This window comes from Acartia tonsa, chromosome 4 (assembly GCF_053477335.1).
Source record: "Acartia tonsa isolate MP-2025a chromosome 4, ASM5347733v1, whole genome shotgun sequence".
Classification (NCBI taxonomy): domain Eukaryota; kingdom Metazoa; phylum Arthropoda; class Copepoda; order Calanoida; family Acartiidae; genus Acartia; species Acartia tonsa.
Genome location: NC_137263.1, coordinates 28853887 through 28875942, shown reverse-complemented (window position 1 = coordinate 28875942; position 22056 = coordinate 28853887). Strand labels below are relative to the sequence as shown.

At 32.1% G+C, this 22056-nt stretch overlaps 1 protein-coding gene across 1 annotated transcript; it reads left to right on the top strand.

Annotated features, from left to right (window-relative positions):
- Positions 1-645: 645 nt before the first annotated feature.
- Positions 646-11870, top strand: LOC145316671 (dihydropyrimidinase-related protein 3-like). The gene is made up of 5 exons (XM_080157338.1): positions 646-3794; positions 4258-4624; positions 8709-8890; positions 9949-10393; positions 10619-11870. Exons 1-5 carry the CDS (start codon positions 3729-3731, stop codon positions 11254-11256), a joined length of 1698 nt encoding a protein of 565 aa, XP_080013464.1. The 5' UTR covers positions 646-3728; the 3' UTR covers positions 11257-11870.
- Positions 11871-22056: the final 10186 nt, after the last annotated feature.

Genomic DNA, 22056 nt, shown 5'->3' with positions numbered 1-22056 from the left:
TACGAAACTACTGATAATCTTCTATAATACAAAGTAATATGATGTCTGTCTATCCGCCCGTCCGTCCGCCTGTCCCTTAAGATCTCGGTAACCACTTCACTCTTCACGGAATATATCTACTTGTCCTGGGTTTTAAGCTGTTTTCTTTGGTGGTGGGAAAAAAAACTCTCACAATTTTTTTTAAGGCAGGTAATTAATTTTTTATTACCAATTGGGGGAAAGTCCCTTGAGGCTAGGGGCGAAGCTACTAGTAATAATCATAAAGTTGCAAAGCTTTAAAAAATATTCTAGATTGTTACAGGAATCCTCATGAAAGGTTGGAAATAAATAAAACTAGTTCAATAAGTTTATAGATTTATGGCAAGAGCAATTAGTTGCAGACCAATTTGTACACACATTTATTTTAGAAATGCTTTGCTTGTAAAAAAAATTGTGAACAAGGCTAATGGAAACATATTGCATAAAGACGCTCGCCACGCATTTCACAACACATTTTCTTCAAATCTGAGCGAGAAAAATAATCAGAAAGAAAGAGAGAGTTGAGGGAAAGGTTAAAATGTAAAGTGTATAAAACTGAGCCAACAGACAGACAGACTGACAGCCACAGCGTGTATCAGCTTTCACAATCTAAATATTTGTAATGAAGGAAGTCAGAAGACGTGATCTTTACAGAGATTAATTATAATTGACAGAAATTTTTGTATTTTCAAAAATTTCAATGTAAAACATACGAGAGAAAAGTGAAAAAATTGGGTCTTATAATATTTGTAAAATATCAAGATAAGTGATAGTGATAGAGAAGATGCGTTTTAAAAAATAGTTAGTCTATGGCTGAATTAAAAATTGAAGGAAGTATATCTTTCTATTCCCCCATTTTCTAAGATCTGCATTTTAAAACCCCTTCCTTGTCTTGTTTCCTCAACATATACACATGCAACTTATATTGGGATAACTGTACATAATCTTGTTAAAGGCAAAGCCTTTTTAATTTAAAAAAAATAACAATTAAAAAATATTTTTATGCGTTAATTGCACAATAAACATAAAATAAAAACGAGGATGAAACCATTTAAAAGTAGAAAACACATTTACAATTTTGGAGCATCAGCAAGACTAACTAATTGAGTTACAGAATGGATGCATCAATATGGGGTTTATTCCAGGTTTATTCACGCGCAATTTCTAGACGGACTGGAGGACAGACGGAAATATATACATTTAATAATTTTAGAGTAGCTACAAACCACAATTCTTAAAAATGTTCTAATAGTATTAGAACTTGCATTACAATGTAAGATTATTGACATAGACCAGACTTAAATAATTTCTCAAGACAATAGCATAAGTTACAATAGACCTGTTCAGCTTTCAATGTTTATCAATCTCTCCGGATTAAACTTAAGATCTCGTTTACCGCAAGAATGATTGGCAATGTTTCTAATGATAAATCTACTGAAAATGAAAACATGAAATATAAATATAATGAACAGGGCCGGGCTAATACAGTATTTAAATACATTACACATGGTGAACCAGAAAAAAAACCCGCTAAAATATCTTTATAAGAGAAACTGTCGGAATGCAAAAATAAAATGTTTGTTCTTGTTCGTTGCAAAAAAAGCCCATATTTTTTTTCTTTCTCCAAAAATGATTCTGTATGCTTATGTGTAATGTGAAATAACTTAATCCTAAAGTATAAAGTAGTAAGGTTTTTTTGTGTGAAGGTATTTTTTTCCGATTTAGTTGTACCTTTCCTATTTGTAAATATCTTATCTACACATACATCCTTAAAATATTGTGTGGTTATTATGTCAACATAAGTAAGAAGTCATAGGACTATGTGTCGCTATTTTGTCAGCCATGACCATATTATACCAACACTATTTATTCAAAGTCAATATTTAAATATAAAAAAAAACCAGAAATGACATTACGATTCTGTCAGCTACGACCACTTTTTATTAGAGCCATTTGGTTGACATAAAAATATGACATTTCATATCTCCCTTGAATGTTACATCACATAAACAAATAAAACCCCTCCCACCATCTTGCACTTAATACAAGGAGTAATTAAATTTTATTTGGTTTATGGCAAAATAACTAAGTAAGTAAGAAAGTAGATAAATCACTAAAAGGATATTTGTATTTCAATGATGCAAATGATTTTAAAAATTTTAAATTTTCTACGTTATTGACAATGATTATTTTGTAATTTTGTTCTCCTTTTTCCTTGACATTGAGTTAATCATGAGAATACAAATTTTTCACAGCATCGAGGGCAGAAATATAAATGCTTAGCGCAGCCAACATTAATATTGAAAGTATTAGTGAAAAATTGGAACGTTTACCTTTTAATTTTTATGAATTAATATATAGCTTAAGGAATAGTTAGTAAATGGTCTTACATTAACTTTTTCAGAAATTAATTAATTTCCAAAACCTAACTTTACAAATGTAATTCAAGAAACTTAGGTATGCTTTTAAATTATCTAAAAAAAGGATGCAAATACAAACTTTCAATTTAAGACTTTATTCTATTATAGAGATGTTTCTCTGGTAACAATATACCTAATCGACCTAGTAATCTGTATTTGAAAAATCAAAGGAATCGGATGATTATATCATGTAAAAAATTGCATTCAAACTGTCAAAAAATCATTTTAAAAAAGTTTCTACTTTCTAAATTGTACTTAACTGTTACAGGAATCGTCATGCAAAGTTTAAAATTTATCGAAGAATACTGATTTGCCTAAATTATCGACAAGTACTATAAGTTACGGACATACAAGCAGTTAGACCGACCCTAAAAGTATAAAAACGTATAAAAAAGATGCAGTCAAAGTAAGTAAGAATGAACGTAGAGATGCATGGGAGGTCTACATACAGACCCTATATATTTAGAGTAGCTGCACTCCAAAAGAATTATGTAAATATTAATTCAAAATTATCTAAAAGTGGAAAACTATTATCTTGACCCTAATTTTATATCAATGATGGAAGTGAATCTTGTTATTTTTAGATTATGCTAGATTACAAGCAAATTTTATTCATTTACATGAAAATGAATATTTTTGATTCAAATAAATATTCATTTGTTTTATTTGCCGGGTGGAAACATAAAAAGAAAGGAGGGGAGGTAACTAAAAGAAAGCTCGCTTCCTCCACCCTGACCCCACCCCACCCCATGTCACCCTACACTGCATTTTTCTCTTCCCTCTCACGACATTCTCCTTCCCTCCCGCGGTATGGTTAGATAGATATATTCCTCTTTCGCAATATCCCCAAATTAATCTCCCCATTTTATTGATTGAGAGAAGAGGGTTGTGTGTCGGGGAAGTGTGTATTTTGGTTCCTACCCTATTGCATTCCTAACAAGTTAATCTTTCCCCCCCCCCCTTTTATTTTTTAGACACGGCCGCTGTTTTATTGCAGACAACCCTCTCCCCATCCTCATTCGTCTTTCCTTTCCCTCACTAAATGCTACAGATCCGCACTGAATAGGATTTTACATCATTCAATTCTTCCAAATCCAACATTGTTCAACAACAAGAGGAGTCGCTGCCGTCTCGTCTGCCATACACTATTCGGTGAACAGTCCTCGTCAGTTCTTGTTGCGTGCGGTTTGTATTCAGCGTCAAGTTAGTCAACACCACTCCCGACGGTGTTATTAGTGACAGCTTCAGTTGTGTCTAGAATTATAAGTTAGTTATTGATAATTAATAACAATGGTGACACCGGTCAAAAGAGTTCCAATACACCTTCAAAGTGCTCAAAACCGTATACTTATCAAGGTAATAATTTATTTCTTATTCATTACTTATAACCCAAGTATGTACAAGAAATTAAAAATTATCCTTATAATTTTTTACTGATTTTGTGATAAAATTATTGTGTTGACCTCGTAATCAAAAATCATTACCTGCATTTGATTGTAAACAAATTTGCATTAGCTTATCAAAAGCAGGTCTATTGAATTTAAATTTATATCTTTATTTACGTTTGACTTTTTCACCCTTTTCTCTGTTTCTATGATAACTAATTTACAAAAATTCTATTTATAATTCTAAAAATATTACTAGTTACAGGGATCTGAAAATTAAGTTTTATTCTTGATTGTTTTGTATTTTATGTAGCGTTGTAAATAATTTTATATTATTTATTTAACTTTAATCTAAACACAGATAAAAAGTTTTTTTTATATTTTATTTTGTTACTTAAATTGTTATTTGACATCTCATAGTTTAAATATTTAAGAATGGGACAGTCATCAACGCTGACGGCGAACAGCAGGCGGACGTCTACATCGAAGATTCTACTGTCCGCATGGTCGGCAATCATCTCATCATACCTGGTGGTACCAGAGTTATAGACGCAACTGGCAAGTACATCTTCCCTGGAGGTGTCGATATCAATGTTCATCTCCAGCGTCCTGGGTATGGAACCCAGACCATTGATGATTTCTATCAGGGGAGTAAAGCAGCCCTTGCTGGCGGTACCACCATGATCATGGATATGGTTGTACCTGGACAGTCAGAATCTCCCATGGAGGCATTTGCCAAGTGGAGGAAGTGGGCGGATGATAAAGTGTGTTGTGATTATGCTCTGAAAATGCAAATATCAGGTAAAACTTTAAAACATGTACAGACGAATAGTTAATGATAACTTTTTTTTGTGTTTTTGTTTTGTCGAAAGACGTCACAATTGAAACACAAGTTTTTTTGGTAATATTGTCCTTCTTTTACTTTCTGTTTAGTCTTAGGATATTTTGCAAAGGGGCAGAGAAAAAAAAAAAGCTTTAAGATTAAAAAAATTGAATGATGACAATAATGAAGAGAAGATGCAAATACAAACAGACGGACAAATATAAAATAACAATTATAGAGTAGCAAACCTTAAAGAAAAAGAATAATACATAGAATCCTGAAAGAATTTGCAGGAAAATTGCTAATATAAAGCATACTTATTGTTGTCGAAATTGTATTGTTAGATTATGGAGCAGCTTTGCCTTCTAAATATCACCTAATTGTTACTGAAATCACAAAGCCAACATTGAATTTCTTACAATTCTTACATTTTTAATTATCGATTAGAGCTATCTTTTATAGACGGATGTTTGGGACGACCCTAAGTTTAGAAAAGCTTCACTTTTGAAAAATTGTCAATTGAATGTGGGTTAAATTAAAATTGTATTGTGGTCAGCTTTTTATTATGACCTCGCCATACTGTGGTCACACCACGGATACACAGATATTGAATTCAAAATTAAAAAATCTTTGATGGATACACCAATTCTACTTTTACTTTTTAAGAGGATGTGAAAACTTTTTTCATTGTCAAATAACTATTAAGTGTAGCTGTTTCCAATATTTTGAGTATATAATATATCTTTTTAGTCTATACTGCCCAAAATACCTACCTTTCTTTTAATTTTGATATAAGATTACAATTGTTTTTTTTTAAACAAGGTGTTTATGCATTTTGTACACAATAGCATAAAACCTTCCTGGTTTTTGAAAGAAGCGCCCTAAAAAATGTTGAACCATTGCATCGGTCATGCTCTATTACAAAATATTAGTAACTTACTTTAGCACGAAGAATAATGTAACTTAAAGTAAAACAGTTTAAAAATTCGTGTTTTTAAACCATCTGTAATCCAAGTTAATAACTGTACTCCTTAATAAAAGATATTTTATAGAAACTTTCAATGAGATGAATTTATCAAAATTTAAGTATTTTATCTGGTTATAATTTTTAATAATTTGATTATTAAGCTTTAATGCAAAGAAAATGTGATGTGACTTCTTTTGGAATAGCAGTTTTAAACAATGCCACAAGAAAATATCAAATTTCTAACAATTCACGCTATTAAAATACCAATTTTTATTTTAAATAAATTCGCTTATCCATCATAATACACGAAGAAAATAAAAGTTTTTATTATCTTAAGGAGAACTGTGGTGCCTTAATTTCCAAAGAAATGATTGGCCAAATGGCATTCAAATAAAACGTGACAAGACCAAATTCACACTTTTAATTAACGTATACATCACAACTAAAATAATTTGGATAATCTTTAATACTATTACTCTTTTTACTTTAAATTTAAATTTTAAATGATAAAACTAAAAAATATTAGTATGTTTACTCTCATGGGATCATGGAGAATTTAGAACTATCACGCTCCTCAACCAATTATGCGAAGAGAAAGAAACAATTTTAGTTAATATGGTTTTAAAAATGTTAGTAGTTATGACATTTTTATTTTAGCATTATCTTTTACAGTTCTTAGCTTGCATAAATTATAGCTAATAGAAAGTATATTTTTATTTTTACAGTGTTGTAATGTTTTTATACCAAATTATATCCCCTGTTCTAATGTTTATACGCCTATTGGTCATCTTTGTCCTTGTTAACTGAAATAAAATGAATGTGTTTTGAACAAACGTTTCAATATAATTTGTGTATTCAGAACAATTAAATTACAGCAAACACAATTACACGCAATTTTAACTAGTGTAGTTACTCTATAAATAGGACTTGCCATTTTTTCCATCCGGCTTCCACAATCAAATTCCTTGGTGAAACGTTTTTTTTCTCTGATGCTATTCCCCTATCAAAAGATGACGTATGTAGTTATAGTTTTAGTATGTTGTCAATATTATGGTAGCCAGGATTAAGTTTATATAGTTGATATAAATATACATATATGCCGTAAGCATACCAAAATTTTTTGGCATTATAAGAAGGGGGGGTGGGCTAATATTATACTTAATGACTAAATCGCATCTACTTTATAACCAGGGATAAGGGATAGGAAACCTGGCCATTAATTAGGTCCCGGCCTAGATTCTAAAGGGATATTGCAACTATTACAAATTCCTATCAAACTGGCGGACGCTCCCAATTAGCTATCGCTCTAAACCAGTAAGAATCAGCCTGTTTTGTATCAACCAATCACCAATTGGCGGAAATTTTAGAAGCAGACAATTCTAGAAAAAATAATGATTTGTCTGCTACTAAAAAATAAATATAAATGGTGTTAGATCACATTAGCTTAATTATTAAATCTGCTTAGAGTTAAACATTAAAAAAGGGCCATATAGAAAAAACAAAAATAATGGGATTATTTTTTGGAAAGAAGGTAGCTACGAATTTTCATTTGATAGTTTATAAATTAGATGTTGTACTTAGAATTTTAAAAATTTAATACGGAATTGATACAACACCTTAACCCTAATATTTGTACAATACAACACAGTACAAATCTATTATTACATAATAGTATCCAAAGAACTTGATAGAATGTTACCCAAGTGCATATTAATTTATTTATTTTGAATTTTAATTAGCAATCAAATTTTCAAATAAAATTTTTACTCATTAATAAAAATGCAAATAATACAAACTAAAATCTGTCTGAGGGAAACCCAACGATAGCTTTCTGACAGTTTAAATTACCAAAGTAAAAGATAAAAAAATTTTAAGAGAGAAAAAACTTCATTTTAACAAAAGCCATTTATATATAAGTTTATAAAAAGTTATGTTTTTTACTTTAAACTAGCTACCTGAATTTGATTCTATACTTTATCTACACACACACACACAGCGTTTTTCATTAGCGTTTATAACGAACCACTGCTCCATCCCAAAACTGGTTTATTAGCCCTAGGCTTGAAATAGGCCTGAAATAATATTTTCCTACGTTTCCCATCCCTTATCCCTGTTTATAACTCACAATGACCATCTGTCAACGCTGCTCAGATATGTTAGGTTCGACCTGGTGGTTGCCACCAGTTCTTCGACAGTCTTTAGCACTACGTACTAATTGTAGAGAGGATTTGCAACCCAGAGATGGGAATGAAAACTTAAAGAAAAAGACATTATATATCAAAATATCATTTTTTGTCAAAATTGAAAAGAGAATTTTTGCAGACAGATCTTTTGTTTACTTTTTGTTATGTACTAGATACGGGCGACGGAACTTTAGACGAATTTATTCGACGATATAATTTTTAGAAAGCTAACTTTATTAAAAGAATTTTACAACTAACTTAATATATGTTTTGTTATATGCTTCAAATTATTCGAGGGAATTATTTTTACACGAATGAATTTACCCAGGAAAAGCTTAATCCTAAAATATGTGACAATATATAGCCGACTAATTATACTAACAAAATGAAAAAAATATGTCTATACGTAACAAAATGTGTACACAATTTCAAATAATGAGATCTCTTGTATGTTACTTTAATATTCTCCTATTGGTGGAATCAGACAGTATGTTTCTTGAGTAACTTTATTCTTTAAGGTTTAAATAGAAGTTTTATACGTCGAAGTGACTTGAAAATTGCCATATCTTTCTTTAAAAATATGACAAAGCTTAATTCCGTCCGTCTTAAGTAAGTTATCAATCTAACGTTTGTTATTGTAGTGCTAGCAGAATGGTTCTTTCTACTTTTTTATCTTCTTACCAAGCCTAATCAATCCAGGACATTCCTGACGTCCGCCCTCCGTTTGTATGTCCATCCGTTTGTACGCCCGTCTGCGTACAAACGGATGGCTGATTTAATTTTGGCTATATAATGACTAGAAGAATGGTTCTTCCAGACGCCTCTAAACGAAAAGACAGTAAATTTTCATTTAAAAAATCCACCAGTTTTTTTTTTATGAAAACTAGATTTGTTCTTGTATTACATTTTTAGGTGGCACAAATCTGGACCAACTGGAGGACCTTGTCACTCCTGAGGTGGGCATTAACACCTTCCAGATTGACATGGCTGGCGAGCACAAGTTGACCGACAAGGAGATGATGGCTGCCATGGATAAGATTTCTGGACTGGGAGGTCTGGCAATGTTGTATGCTGAAAACGGAGCTATTATTCAAGTAAGAATTACTTTATAAAGAAATCAATAAAATATATTGGGAGATACAATATGATTCCCACTAGCGGCTTCGCCCCTAGCCTCTAGGGGCTTTGCCCTAAGAGGTGATTAGGCGAAATTCGTAAAAGGACCAAGGAAATCTTCTGCAAAAAAAATTAGGGGGGGAAATTATCATTTTTTGGGGGGTTGGGGGTGTCCCCCCCCCCCAAGAAAATAGCTTAAAACCACCACAGGACCGATAGTTATATACCCTGAAGAGTAGAATCCAATCGGTTCAGTGGTTACCGAGATCTTAAGCTTCAGACGGACGGGCGGACAGACAGACAGACATCAAGCTACTTAGTATTATAGATAAAAAAAACATAAAAAAACGAGATAACTGAAATAAATTTTTCTGAAGTTGAGTTAAAACAAACAGACCACTCGACTCATATCTTCCTTATTATAGAATATGAAATACATTTAGGTCAAATTATATTTTGTTGAATAGTTTTTTTCTGGATTGGATATAATTTTATTGTTGAAATGCAGGATTATAGACAATGCAGAAATTACAAGAAATATTGTCGTCTGGGGATAAATTCCTGATTATTATACGCACAGCTGCTCTAGAATTAATGTATGTTCGCACATCCGAACGTAATACTTTCTTACACTGTTCTATAATACAAAGTATGGCTGTCCGTTTATCTCTGTGTCCGTCTGAAGCTTAAGAACTCAGCACTACCTGAATCGATTGGGCTTATCTCGTTAGAGTATGTAGCTACTTGACCTGCGGTGGTTTTAAGCTTTTTTTTCTTGGGTGATAGGACACCCCTAACCCCTAAAATGAAAAAATAACCCCCCCCCCATTTTAAAAATTAAAGGAAAAAATCATTTATTTCTTTGTAGGATGGCGGTACCCTCCCCAGAAATAGTTATAAACCTTCCCAGGACCTATTATGAATTAACGAGATCCTTCGGTAAAGACAGACAGACAGACTCATAGACATCCTGCTACTAAATAAGGATTTCATGCATACTGTTGAATTGTAATTATTTTATTGAAATTCTGTGTAGGAAAGTGAGAACAAGATAATAAGCGCTGGTGTGGATGGTCCTGAAGGTCACGCCATGTCCCACCCTGAGGAGGCACAGACTGAGGCCGTTATGCGCGGCTGTGTTCTAGCAAACGCCGCCGAGTGTCCGCTGTATGTAACCAGCGTGATGTCTGGAGCTGCTGCTGATATTATACGGCGCCGCAAGGAGAAGGGATACATAGTTGTGGGAGAGGTGACGCCGGCTGGTTTGGTTGCTGACGGCAGCAACTATTGGAACCAGTCCTGGGTGCACAGTGCGTCCTATGTGTGTACACCACCTCTAAGGGAGGGGGAAACTGCCAATTTGTTGACAAGTGCTGCAGATGGAAGTCTGGAAGTGATTGCGAGCCAGCACAGACCCTACAACAGCAAACAGAAAGCTCTGGGCGCTACAAATTTTAAGATGATTCCTAAGGGTGTTCCAGGTCAGAATAGTTAATATATTTTTTCCTGCACACATATATATTTCATATTAATGCCAGTCAAGAGGGCTTTAAAAACTAGTTTACTTTAATTGATTACCTTTTTCTACTTTCTACATTTTTTATTTCAAGTTATTTGTAGTTTTTTTTTATAAACTAAACTAACTCTTGACCCTATTTTTAGATTAAAAATTTAAAGTAAAAATTAATATAAATTATTTTTTACAGGTATTGAGGAGAGACTTTCCTTGCTGTGGACTAAAGGAGTTCTCACCGGTAAAATCTCCAAGTCCAAGTTTGTTTCCCTCGTATCAACTCAGCCTGCCAAGCTTATCAACGCTTATCCCCAGAAGGGTGTCATTGAGGTTGGTGCCGATGCTGACCTCGTCATCTGGGATCCTGAGGCTAGCAAGACCCTGGGCAAGGCAGAGCACATGTCAAAGTGCGACCAGAGTATTTACGAGGGAATCGAAGTGCAGGGAGCGCCCGAGTATGTTCTGTGCCGTGGCAGGCTTGTTAAAGATCAGGATATATTCAGACCCATGCAGGGATTTGGTTTGTACAGAGAGCTAGAGCCGTTCAACGCTGATCTGTATGAGAAAATCCGCGTACAGAAAGAGAGCCAGCCAATACGCGCTGTGCAGAGGACACCGATGGATTTACCTATGACAAACGGTGCAACAGCCGAGGAGATGCCTCCGCCAGAACCCGTTGAGGAGAAAGTGTCGAATCAGCAGCGGTCCAGCGTGGACCTAACCTCGCACCCAGACTCTCCAGATTTCGACAATGCTTCTCGCGCCTCCTCTGCTCGCAGTTCTGTTCGTGTGAGAGCTCCACCCGGCGGTGCGTCCTCTGGTTTCTGGTAAACGTACCACAGATATTTTCTGGTTTAACCCTTCTTGATTTTTATTTTATTGAACATTGCACAAAATATGTTCACTGTGTGTGTACACAGTAAACAAATTCAGTTGAACCAAAGAAATAATTAATTTATATGAAATTAAAATTTTATTTGCCAGGACAAAAATAAATTTATCCCAAGAAATTTATGGAATGAATCGATTTTTTATATATCACAAAAAATTAGTTCTCAGTCATGCACCATAGAATTTCATAGAAATTTTGGACATTTAGTGATTTTTCTTTTTCTTTTAAATGTCCTTAGTTAATAACCTACTAGATCTCTCAAATGCTTTTATATACATTTTATGTAATTTGTTGTGCTAGATGTTTTTCTATCCTCTAGTACTTATCATACCAGCTTTTTAATAAATCATAATTAATAAATGTACCAAACGTTTCCACAAGAATTATAATGTGTAGTTTCTATACATCTTTTAATGCAGTTTAACCGCCAACAGTCGCCTTACTGGTAGTTGAATCTTGTTTTAATAATATATTTATATGTAATAATTATTATTTTTGTGTTGCTGCAGTTTTATTATGAATAATTATAAATAAATATAAAATTATGTTACAACCTAGCTTTTATTTAAGGTTTTCTTATATGACATATCAGTATTATTTTTCAACTTTCAGGGGTAACAGTGGCTTGGAGGGGCCTTCGGGGGAGTAATTGCCCGTTCGGTTCGCACGCCACTGTGTCTTGGTATTATAAAAAGTAATGAGGTTGTTTTTGTCTGTAGCTAAAGATTTCAATAACTTCTGAACCAGTTATGGAATCTTCTACTAGGTCCTGGGATGGTTTTAGACTATTTAAGTTAAGTTCTTTTTCTGCTTTCTTTGTAATTCAAATACAGAAGTTACACAAGTAATGAATAAGATATTTAACTAAATAACCTATTAGGTTTCCAAGCTTATGTCATTTTCTTAAATTAAAACAAGCTAAAGATGGAAAAAAATAAGAATTGAACAAGCAATAATTGCAACATAATTCACAGAGTTCCTTCCTTAATTCTTTGCATAAACAAGGATAATGGAAATGCTGTTGAGTTACGATCTCTCATTTATTTAGGGATCTTTAAGGATAACTAGTGAATTCATTAACATCTGCAATGATAACAAAATTACCCATTTTGTAGACTAGATTTTTGGGCACTTCCACTTATGCTCGAACACTAACCAAAACTGAGGTCCTCTAATCATTACCAGAAAGTCCGTAGGTCCATTTTAAATATAATGATTTTGAAACAATTTTTTTAAAGATACACTTATCAGATTCTTTGGAATAATGATTTCTAGGACGATCTGCTATACATTTCTATAATAAAGTCTTAAAATGTATATATGAACTTATTTATCAAGTATTTTTACACGGAATTTTTATTTAGACTTGTAGATATTGTTACTTCATATTTGTCCAGGGATCTAAAAAATAAGGGCCGAAAAAGTTATGTAAATTACCAACGATGATATACAAAATTACCACTTCTGTAGAATAAAATTACTGGCTAAAACGATTAAACACTCAACTTAATAAACCAACCAATCAAAATTCTCAAGTCTCCAAAGTTTATAAGCCAACGAACAAGAAAACGTTATTGTCCCCTCTCTCTTTCTGATATTTGTCAATGATCGTGTGTCAGTCTGATTTTAGTTAAAATTCGCTTTATTCACGGTGTTGCCATCCTTGTTTTTTAGTTTGCAAAGTTTGCTAATTTTGTACTGCAGTCATTTCATTGCAGCCTTTCTTATTACAAACATTTTACATTGGCGTATTTCATGGGGGTTTTCATTATTTAAGGGGTGAAAAAAGGGCAACACGTTGATATCAATATTGCATGATTGGGAGTGTTATTTATATATGTATGATATTAAATGCAATAATGTGAACCATTTTACCAAAATATTTTATTTTGCAAACTTGCAACAATTTTGTTGTTGTTTTGAAGGAGGTAAAACTCGTTTATTATTTTTAAAAATGTAGAGGATTGGTTAAACTAGCTATTCAGAGTGTTGATGTTATTAATTCTTTAGCTCATTTATATGTCCCAATATCAGAATTTAATTAAATGTAAAAAAATTAAGCGCTGCATTTTGAGAAAGATGATCGCTTGATAATTCTAGTTCCCATTTACCTGGGGTGCTTAAAACCTTTGTTAGTAATTACATTTGTTTCTTGCGAACTTTAAAGGTGTTATTCAGGGATCATAAGGACAAGACAATTGACGAGAAATTGATGAACATCCCAGATGATTATAGGCAAAATTACCCTCTCGTAGATAAAACTAACTATAATAAATCTTTGGTAGAAAACTTTCGATATTTCTCTTTTAAAATGAATATTTATTAACAGTACACAAAGTTTTTAACCCAAGAATTGTAAAAATTGGTTAAGAAAGTATAACTTATATTAACTTATATAACAATTCCTTTTATTTTCCTTACGTATTAATACATACTTTAAAATTAAAAATTTAGTTGATTATCTGTGACATAAATTTTATTTGTAAATATATGTTCTACTTAAAACTCTATATGATAATTTACTACTTTTTTTTTTTGGGGGGGGGGGATAAACACCATTTTACTCCCCCACCTTCCGCTTGGACGTCCTTTGCGGGGCCGGGCCCTTACTCTGCGGGCAGTTATTGTGGTCGCCAAGCACTTTTTGGGAAACCACCGTTCTTCTAATAATAGGATTATTATAAATCAATATATTGATAATAGTCTTATAAAATATGTACAATAGAATTATTAATGATAACTACACTTGTTACAACTTTTTAAATAATATATTGTTTTTATGGAGAAATAGTTTTCTTACAAATCACTATGGCTTGAATTCAAATAAATTTTGGCTTTAAATTATTTCATATGTTTATTTTTTATCGTTTTATTTAGATATTCAATGTATTAAAAATATTCATCACAATCGGTTCATTATTTCCTGGGAAGCTTTGTATATGTATATTTAAAAAAATCTCTGATATTTACCTTATACTTTTTATTCAAATTTTAACTACTGATAGTATTTGAAACTTACCTTCCCCGATAAATTTTAGTAAATTTTTTACTAGGTTATAAATGTAGAGTAGTAAAGTATATTATCCCCACGCAAGGTTTAAATTCAATAAGACGATGCTTTCATGGTTTAAACTAAGAGTAAACTTATTCGTGAAAGACGACTGGACACGACTAATTATTATTATCGATTTTTGAAGCATACATGGTTTTTATGTAAATTCATAAAAAAAAACACCAAATAAAGGACTTGTCCTTCTGTGAAAATACTTTCTATAGAAAAACATTTAATTATAGATAGATTCTCAGCCCCCCACAGATATTAACTGCAGGAGTGAAACCCCTTCCCCTTCCCTCTCCCACATGGGGGTGTTAGAAAGATTAGTTAAACCATAAATTAACCCCCATGTGAATTAAAGATAGAAAATAAGATTAAGTTTTTACTGATTTCAACAAAGCTAACAAATTCCATTTCAACGAATTTTAAAACTATTTTAATAACTAGTGGTTTCGTCCCTAGTCTCTAGGGACATTCTACCAAGAGGGGTTGGAATCAAATCCCAGTACTAGAATGCATAAACAAAAGACACAACTGATGAAGCAAATAAATAAATTTTATATCTTACAAAGATAATCTTAACTAAAACTAATGTAATTTGTAAATTAAAAGGGATAGTTGTAGAGTTGGTGCCAGTGTTGCGGATCCGCATTGATTGTATGCGGATCCGGATCCTCCAAATTTGGTCAGTGCGGATCCGGATCCTTGACAATAAAAATAAAATCACCAAATTTTTCAAAAAATATTTATTCCTTAATCTCGAAGTCAAAAATACTTTTAATTTTTAAGTCTGAACCTAAACCTTAAAGATTGGCTCTCATCACGAGAATGTCTTTGTAAGTGACTATTTTATATAAATTTAGGTAGATTTTCCCATAAATTTATACCCCAGGATCCGGATCCGGATCCTTGAACTCAAAAAATGCGGATTTTTGCGGATCCGGATCCACAACACTGGAACTTGGTGCACTAATTATTATCAGGAAATTACATATAAGTACACTAGTTGTGTTTCTGCTAGTTATACTTTTGAAATATACCAAAATACCTAAAACCGAGCATGACAACACCCATAAAAGTGATGATCTAAAACAGTAGGATATACGAACATTTACAACTGTATAGTGTCAGAACTGAATAAGTAGAAAATAAACGCATAAGTCTAAACAAAATTGTAAGTAAATTTGTTGCAAATTAGAATAAATCAGGATACTGTTTAAGGACTTGCTTACAATTTAAGGACTTGATAATGAGATGCTTCGCTTATTACAATGTACTTTGTTGTCGTTGTCCTGGGAATAAGTATTCAATAAATCAGTTTAATAAGATAATCATATCACATAAAAAATGTCTGTCAAAAAGTTTAAAATCAACATGTTTTAAATGGACATTTTGGTAACAATTATAGAGTTAAGTTTTTACGTTATATAAATTGCACCTTACTGTTACAGAAATCACCACCCAAATTTTGAAATCGAGAGAACACTTCTAACATACCTAAATTAGCGATAAGAGCTATTCGTTACGGAATGACGGACCTACCCTGATTAGTAATTATAGAAAAGCTTCTCTTTATAAAAAGCTTGGATGTCTATGTCAGATGGTATAAATATATTATATTTATTCTTTAGTTACACATAATAATAATTTATAACAAATAATAAAACCAAGTAATTGGATAATAATATATAGTTTACAAACACTTGAGGTAAAAAGACCACTTAAAAACATATCAAGTTTTTAAAGTATAAAATTTTTAACAAACCTTTTAACAAAACATGACTTTTTTTGTAAAGAAAGATGATATCTCGACTGATCACTAAACTGGTAGTTTTGACTTTACATTAATGATATAATATTAATGTCGAAATTATTATTAACATAAAGAGTTTTCTTTAAGAAACTTAAATCAATATTTAATGTACATAAAGTTGTTTGTAGCGAAGCAACTTTATAATTTGAAATGTCTGCCTGTCTATCCGAGTCCATTAGAAAACTTAATGATATGAAATCTACATACGCTGAAATAAAAGTGAACATTATTTTAAATGAAAAAAAGAAACGGATAAATAGTAAAATAACAAGATTCAAACTTAATAATTAAAAACAAAAGTAAATAATGATACTTTTGCTATGTACCAAAATAAAAACCTAGTTACGAAGATGGCATATTAGGTCATGAGAAAATATGATTATAATAAAATTCAATTTATTCCTAGTCCACAGTGCCTTCGAAGATGCTTTGACTTTAGTGTCAGAACCTAAACTGGGACATAGTGCATTTCATTACCCTAGGTTAGGTAACTTCATTTCACTTTTCAATAAAATCTAAAATGCAGCGGTTTTTGAGAAAATTAGATTTAAAAATTTCAAGTTCAATTTTCACCCACTAGGAGTTACCGCATAATCATGACAAGAAAAGCAAAGATTATCTATTTAAAATTTTGAACAACTTTGCTTTTATAAAGTCAGTCATAAAACCTCTCTATATATGATTTATTTAAGGCTGAATTTCCGTGACCTTAGCAAAGCAATTGATAAAAATGGCCATTAATTAACTCACTTCAGGAGTGGTTTTATGAAAAACTTTATAAAAGCAAAGTTGTTCAAAATTTTTAAAAAAAAATCTTAGCTTTTCTTGTCATGTTTTTGCAGTAACTCCTAGTGGATGAAAATTGAACTTTAAATTTTTAAATCTAATTTTCTCAAAAACGGCTGCATTTTAGATTTTATTGAAAAGTGAAATGAAGTTACCTAACCTATGGTAACGAAATGCACTATGTCCCAGTTTAGGTTCTGACACTAAAGTCAAAGCATCTTCGAAGGCACTGTGGACTAGGAATAAATTGAATTTTATTATAATCATATTTTCTCATGACCTAATATGCCAATTTAGGTTCTGACACTAAAGTCAAAGCACCTTCGAAGGCACTGTGAGTCACTTACTAATGTATATTAGATTTGCTACTAAGTTTAAATGTATTACTGACAAATTCTATTGTATCTCTAATATACGTCCATTACTGTTTGCTCAAGTGTAAAGAAGACACATTACCCCCCTAGTATACAATTTTTTATTAAACTTGTGTGCATTTATTATCTAAAATAAGGATATATGTGTGTGTTCTCCTTTTTTGCAGATTTTAGAGGGCGGGTATTGGTCCAAGCTTTTTTTGTTTCTTTGAGTGATTTTTGACTCTTATGTATCTATAGGATGACTAGTTGTAATATAACACAGTAATCAAATGTTGTAAATAAGCTATGCCCACTTTTAACATTTCTAGTCGACATTACTAATTACATTGAATAACTTCTTGTCGAAACTTTGTCAGCTACGGCCATTTATTTTTAAATCTAGCATAAACCATTAAACTGTATGTCAACAGGTCAGATGTAAATTTGACAGGGGTTAACACTGTTTGTCTTGTTGTCAACATAAATGAACAACATTAATTATAAAATTATTTGGCAAGAGGGTTTTTTTTCACGTTGATTAAGAAAATAAGAACCCCCCCACCTGTCTATAATCCCTGTCTATATTTAATGTTCTTATTATATCGACACAAGACTTTAAAATTTGTCTAATATCTTTTTTTCAAAACTGTAACCTGATCGTGACATATACAAAGCTTCCATGCAACGGAGAATAAATCCATCGGATTCAGAAATCTTATCAGTTAGACATAAGCCCTATTTAAAGTTATAAATTATTGCTTCGATCTTATAGCCTTTAAGGAGAGCTAGTGAGGGTAGGAAAATAGGTTAAAACCACCCCAAGATATTTAAAAAGCTTCCTTAGAAAGAATAACCAATTAGGACCAGCATATTCTGAGTTCTTCAGCTTTAGACAGAATACCTTTCTGCTTTATATTATAGACTAGCGGCTTCGCCCCTAGCCTCTAGGGGCTTTGCCCCAAGAGGTTTGATCAAACCAATTTTCGTATTTTAGATTTAAAATAAAAAAGTAAAAGAAAAAAATTTTTTTTGGGGGGAGGAATTTTTTTTTTTTTGGGGGGGGGGGGTGGTTAGTCGACCCCACTATTTTATTTGTATTTTTAAAAAGAAATTTTTTTTTTGGGGGGGGTATTTTTCATTTTTGGGGGGGTTGGGGGTGTCCCATCCCCCAAGAAAATAGTTATAAACCTTCCCGTGAACTATGAGAAGCTACCCTGTAAAGGAGAACCCTAACGGTTCAGCGGTTAGCGAGATCCTTCGCTACAAACAAACAGACAAACAAGCACACAAACAGACAGACATCGTTCTACTTTGTATTACAAGCGGCTTCGCCCCTAGCCTCTAGGGGCTTTGCCCCAAGAGGTTTGATCAAACCAATTTTTCGTATTTTAGATTTAAAAGAAAAAAGAAAAAATTTTTTTTGGGGGGGGAATTTTTTTTTTATTTTTCGGGGGGGGGGGTTAGTCGACCCCACTATTTTAATTTTAGTTTTAAAAAGAAAATTTTTTTTTTTTTTTGGGGGGGGGTATTTTTCATTTTTTGGGGGGTTAGGGGTGTCCCACCCCCCGAGAAAATAGTTATAAACCTTCCCGGGACCTATGAGAAGCTACCCTGTAAAGGAGAACCCGATCGGTTCAGCGGTTAGCGAGATCCTTCGCTACAAACAAACAGACAAACACACAAACAGAAAGACATCGTTCTACTTTGTATTATAGATAGATATAAAACTCGGGCTAAAAACAGGGACCAATCTTAAACTTTTATCATTCGAGAAAAATACTCTAAAATTTTAGTATGGCTCAGAACCGGTTTCCTTCCAATGTAATTTAGTGCCTACTGGAAATTATACTATTTTTTGCACTTATATTACTTTTAAAAACTTTGTAGATAGTAATACTATATAAGTTTGATTTTTGGAATAATGATTCCTAGGACAACAAGGTACAATGTTATAAACAAAGCATAACCAAGTCCTAAAACTGTATGTATGCCCAGAAACAATAACATGTATTTTAACAATTTTCTAACAAATTTATATAATATTAATTGTTTTCTTTTAAATTAAAATTCTGCTTATTAATTTTCTTTTTTTTTATTGTCTGATCTGAGATCTCAGCTCTTTTGGATGTTTTCACCCTTGTTTTCTGTAAAAAACATGGACATTTCCCATCTTCCCTTTTAAAAATTTCACCTTTTAAATAAATTTTCAAAAATGTAACGAATTGATTTTTATGTAATGATTTATTTATGTTAAAATAATATGTGAATTAAAAAGTAATTATGAAAAATTTATGATTAAAGAGCAAATGTGTGTGTAATTATGAATTATAAACATAACAAGAATGATCTCATTCATGGAAAGTAAAATTATAAATACAAAACAAATCAATAAAAGACGTACATTGAGTTACAGTTACAGAAAAGTAAATCCACGAAGATTGTAATTAAGGTCCTACCCCAAACGTAGGAGTCCCAAACGTCGGAGTGGACAAACGCAGGAGTCCCAAACGTCGGAGTGGACAAACATAGGAGTGGGAAAAACGTCGGAGTGGACAAACGTCGGAGTGGACATTGCTTAAGTAAAACGCAGGAGTGTCCACTATTTTAATGATATGACAATTTTGAAATTTTTTAATAACCCTGTCTACAAAACAATGGTTATGGCCGCAGCGCTCGGCCCCCTAGCCTACCTGGCCGCAGCGCTCGGCCCCCTTGCCTATAACCTAACCTAACCTAACTAAGAAAAATAAGGGGACCGAGGGAGTGGGGGTTGTATAAAAAAATTAAAATTAAAAAAAATTCAAAAAAGAAAAAAAATTCAAAATTTAAAAAAAAATTCAAAATTGAAAAAAACAAGGATGACAACATCCATAAGTAGCGAAGCATAAACAATTAAATAAGAATTTAGATATTAGTTGACAAAAGCATGTGTATTAGGAAAAAATCACGACACATTTTCAACATTTGTTTTTAATTTTTAATATTTTTTTATATTTCAGTTCTATGACTAACAGACTGACGGTCAAAGTAAATTACATACTGGATGCTCAGAACAACGGGAAATTTAATTTTGCTATTTTTAACTACAAAAATTTAAAAAAACCGGACCATAAACACCAAAGATATGAAGAAAAATGTGAAAAATATAAAAATAGCCAAAAACCTGACCGCCATTGATGTGTTCTTGAAATGAAAGGAAATTTAATTTTGATATATAAAACTGAAAAACTTTGGAAATTGGGCCATAAACACCAAAGGTATAGAGAAAAATACAAAAATAGCCTAAAACCTGCTTAAAGGCAGTCTGAACGTCATAGTTGTTTTCTTGAAACGACAGAAAATTTAATTCTTATTCTATAACTGAAAAAAATTTGGAAATCGGACCTTAAACACCAAAGATATGGAGAAAAATGTGAAAAATACAAAAATAGCCTAAAACCTGCTAAAAAGCGGTCCTATCGCTATTGATGTTTTATAGTTAATTGTGCTCCTTGATAATGGGAATGTTGTCAAAAAATTTCAGCCTTTTATCATTTATAGGAGCCGAGAAAATCACGTTTCCCCCAAACTAAGACAGACATACGGACATACAGACAGACGGACAGACGGACATTTCAAATTATAGAGTAGCTTCGCTACTAAAAATTCAAAATTAAAAAAAAAAATTAAGTCAAATACTTATGCATTGCGCTTGTAAGTATATTGAATCAGACAATCATAAATTAAATTTTGTAATATTTTCTCCAATAATTATACTTTGTGTAACTGTAAGATATTATGGTCCCCAAACTTTTTAAGCACACTCTTTCTGGGCTAAAATTTTGGTTACTATTGTAAAATCTTGATTGGTTAGTTGAAACTAGCTGTATCCAAGCATAATTAACTAATAATTCTAATGAATAAAAAGGAGAAATTTGGTTTTTATTATCAGTTTATCATTAATTGTATTATCACTAGTTAATTTTTTTTGAGGGGGGGGGGGGGGTTATACTTGGTTTTAGGATCAAATAAAGAGGGGGTGGAATTATGGGGGATAAAATGAAGAAGGCAAGTTTTATCGACAGCAGAGCATTGTTTGCTACAGTGTGTTTTTTTTTTATGAGAACTTTTTTGAAAGCAATTTTACCCCACTTATAGTTATCAGAATTTAATGATTAATGGCTTATTTTCTTTGTTTTTTAAGTCAATTAATAGAACAACATAAAAATATTTCAGTTTTTATTTAAAAAGTACAGTAAAATCTAAATTTCATAACTTAGGTGTCAACATATAAAAATGGTTTTAGTGCTTTTTTCTTAAAAAAATGGATTTTCTGTAGTCGACTTTGGGGGGCCAGTACTCCCTCCCTGGTTGAGATATGACCTTCAAACTTTGATATATTCTAGCACATGTCCCTAATAGTATCTGTATTCATTTTTAGCTTTATATAGCTCAATTTTGAAGTGTTTAGCATCCATTCTTGCAAAAGGTTGATTATTTGAGCATTAGAAAAATGCGCTAAAACCATTTTTAGATGTTGACACCTAAGTTTTGAATTTTAGATTTTACTGTACTTTTTAAATAAAAACTGAAATATTTTTTTGTTGTTCTATTAATTGCATTAAAAAACGAAAAAAATAAGCCATTAATCTTTAAATTCTGATAACTATAAGTGGGGTAAAATTGCTTTCAAAAAAGTTCTCATAAAAAACACACTGTAGAATCATTGTCCCTTGTCCAGTCATAGCGA

What these genes read in the sequence shown, in the direction of transcription:
- LOC145316671 (XM_080157338.1), top strand. Translation starts at nt 3,729, where the DNA reads ATGGTGACACCGGTCAAAAGAGTTCCAATACACCTTCAAAGTGCTCAA. An exon ending in AAAACCGTATACTTATCAAG is followed by an intron (nt 3,795 to 4,257) that starts GTAATAATTTAT and finishes TAAATATTTAAG; the next exon opens with AATGGGACAGTCATCAACGC. An exon ending in AAAACGGAGCTATTATTCAA is followed by an intron (nt 8,891 to 9,948) that starts GTAAGAATTACT and finishes AATTCTGTGTAG; the next exon opens with GAAAGTGAGAACAAGATAAT.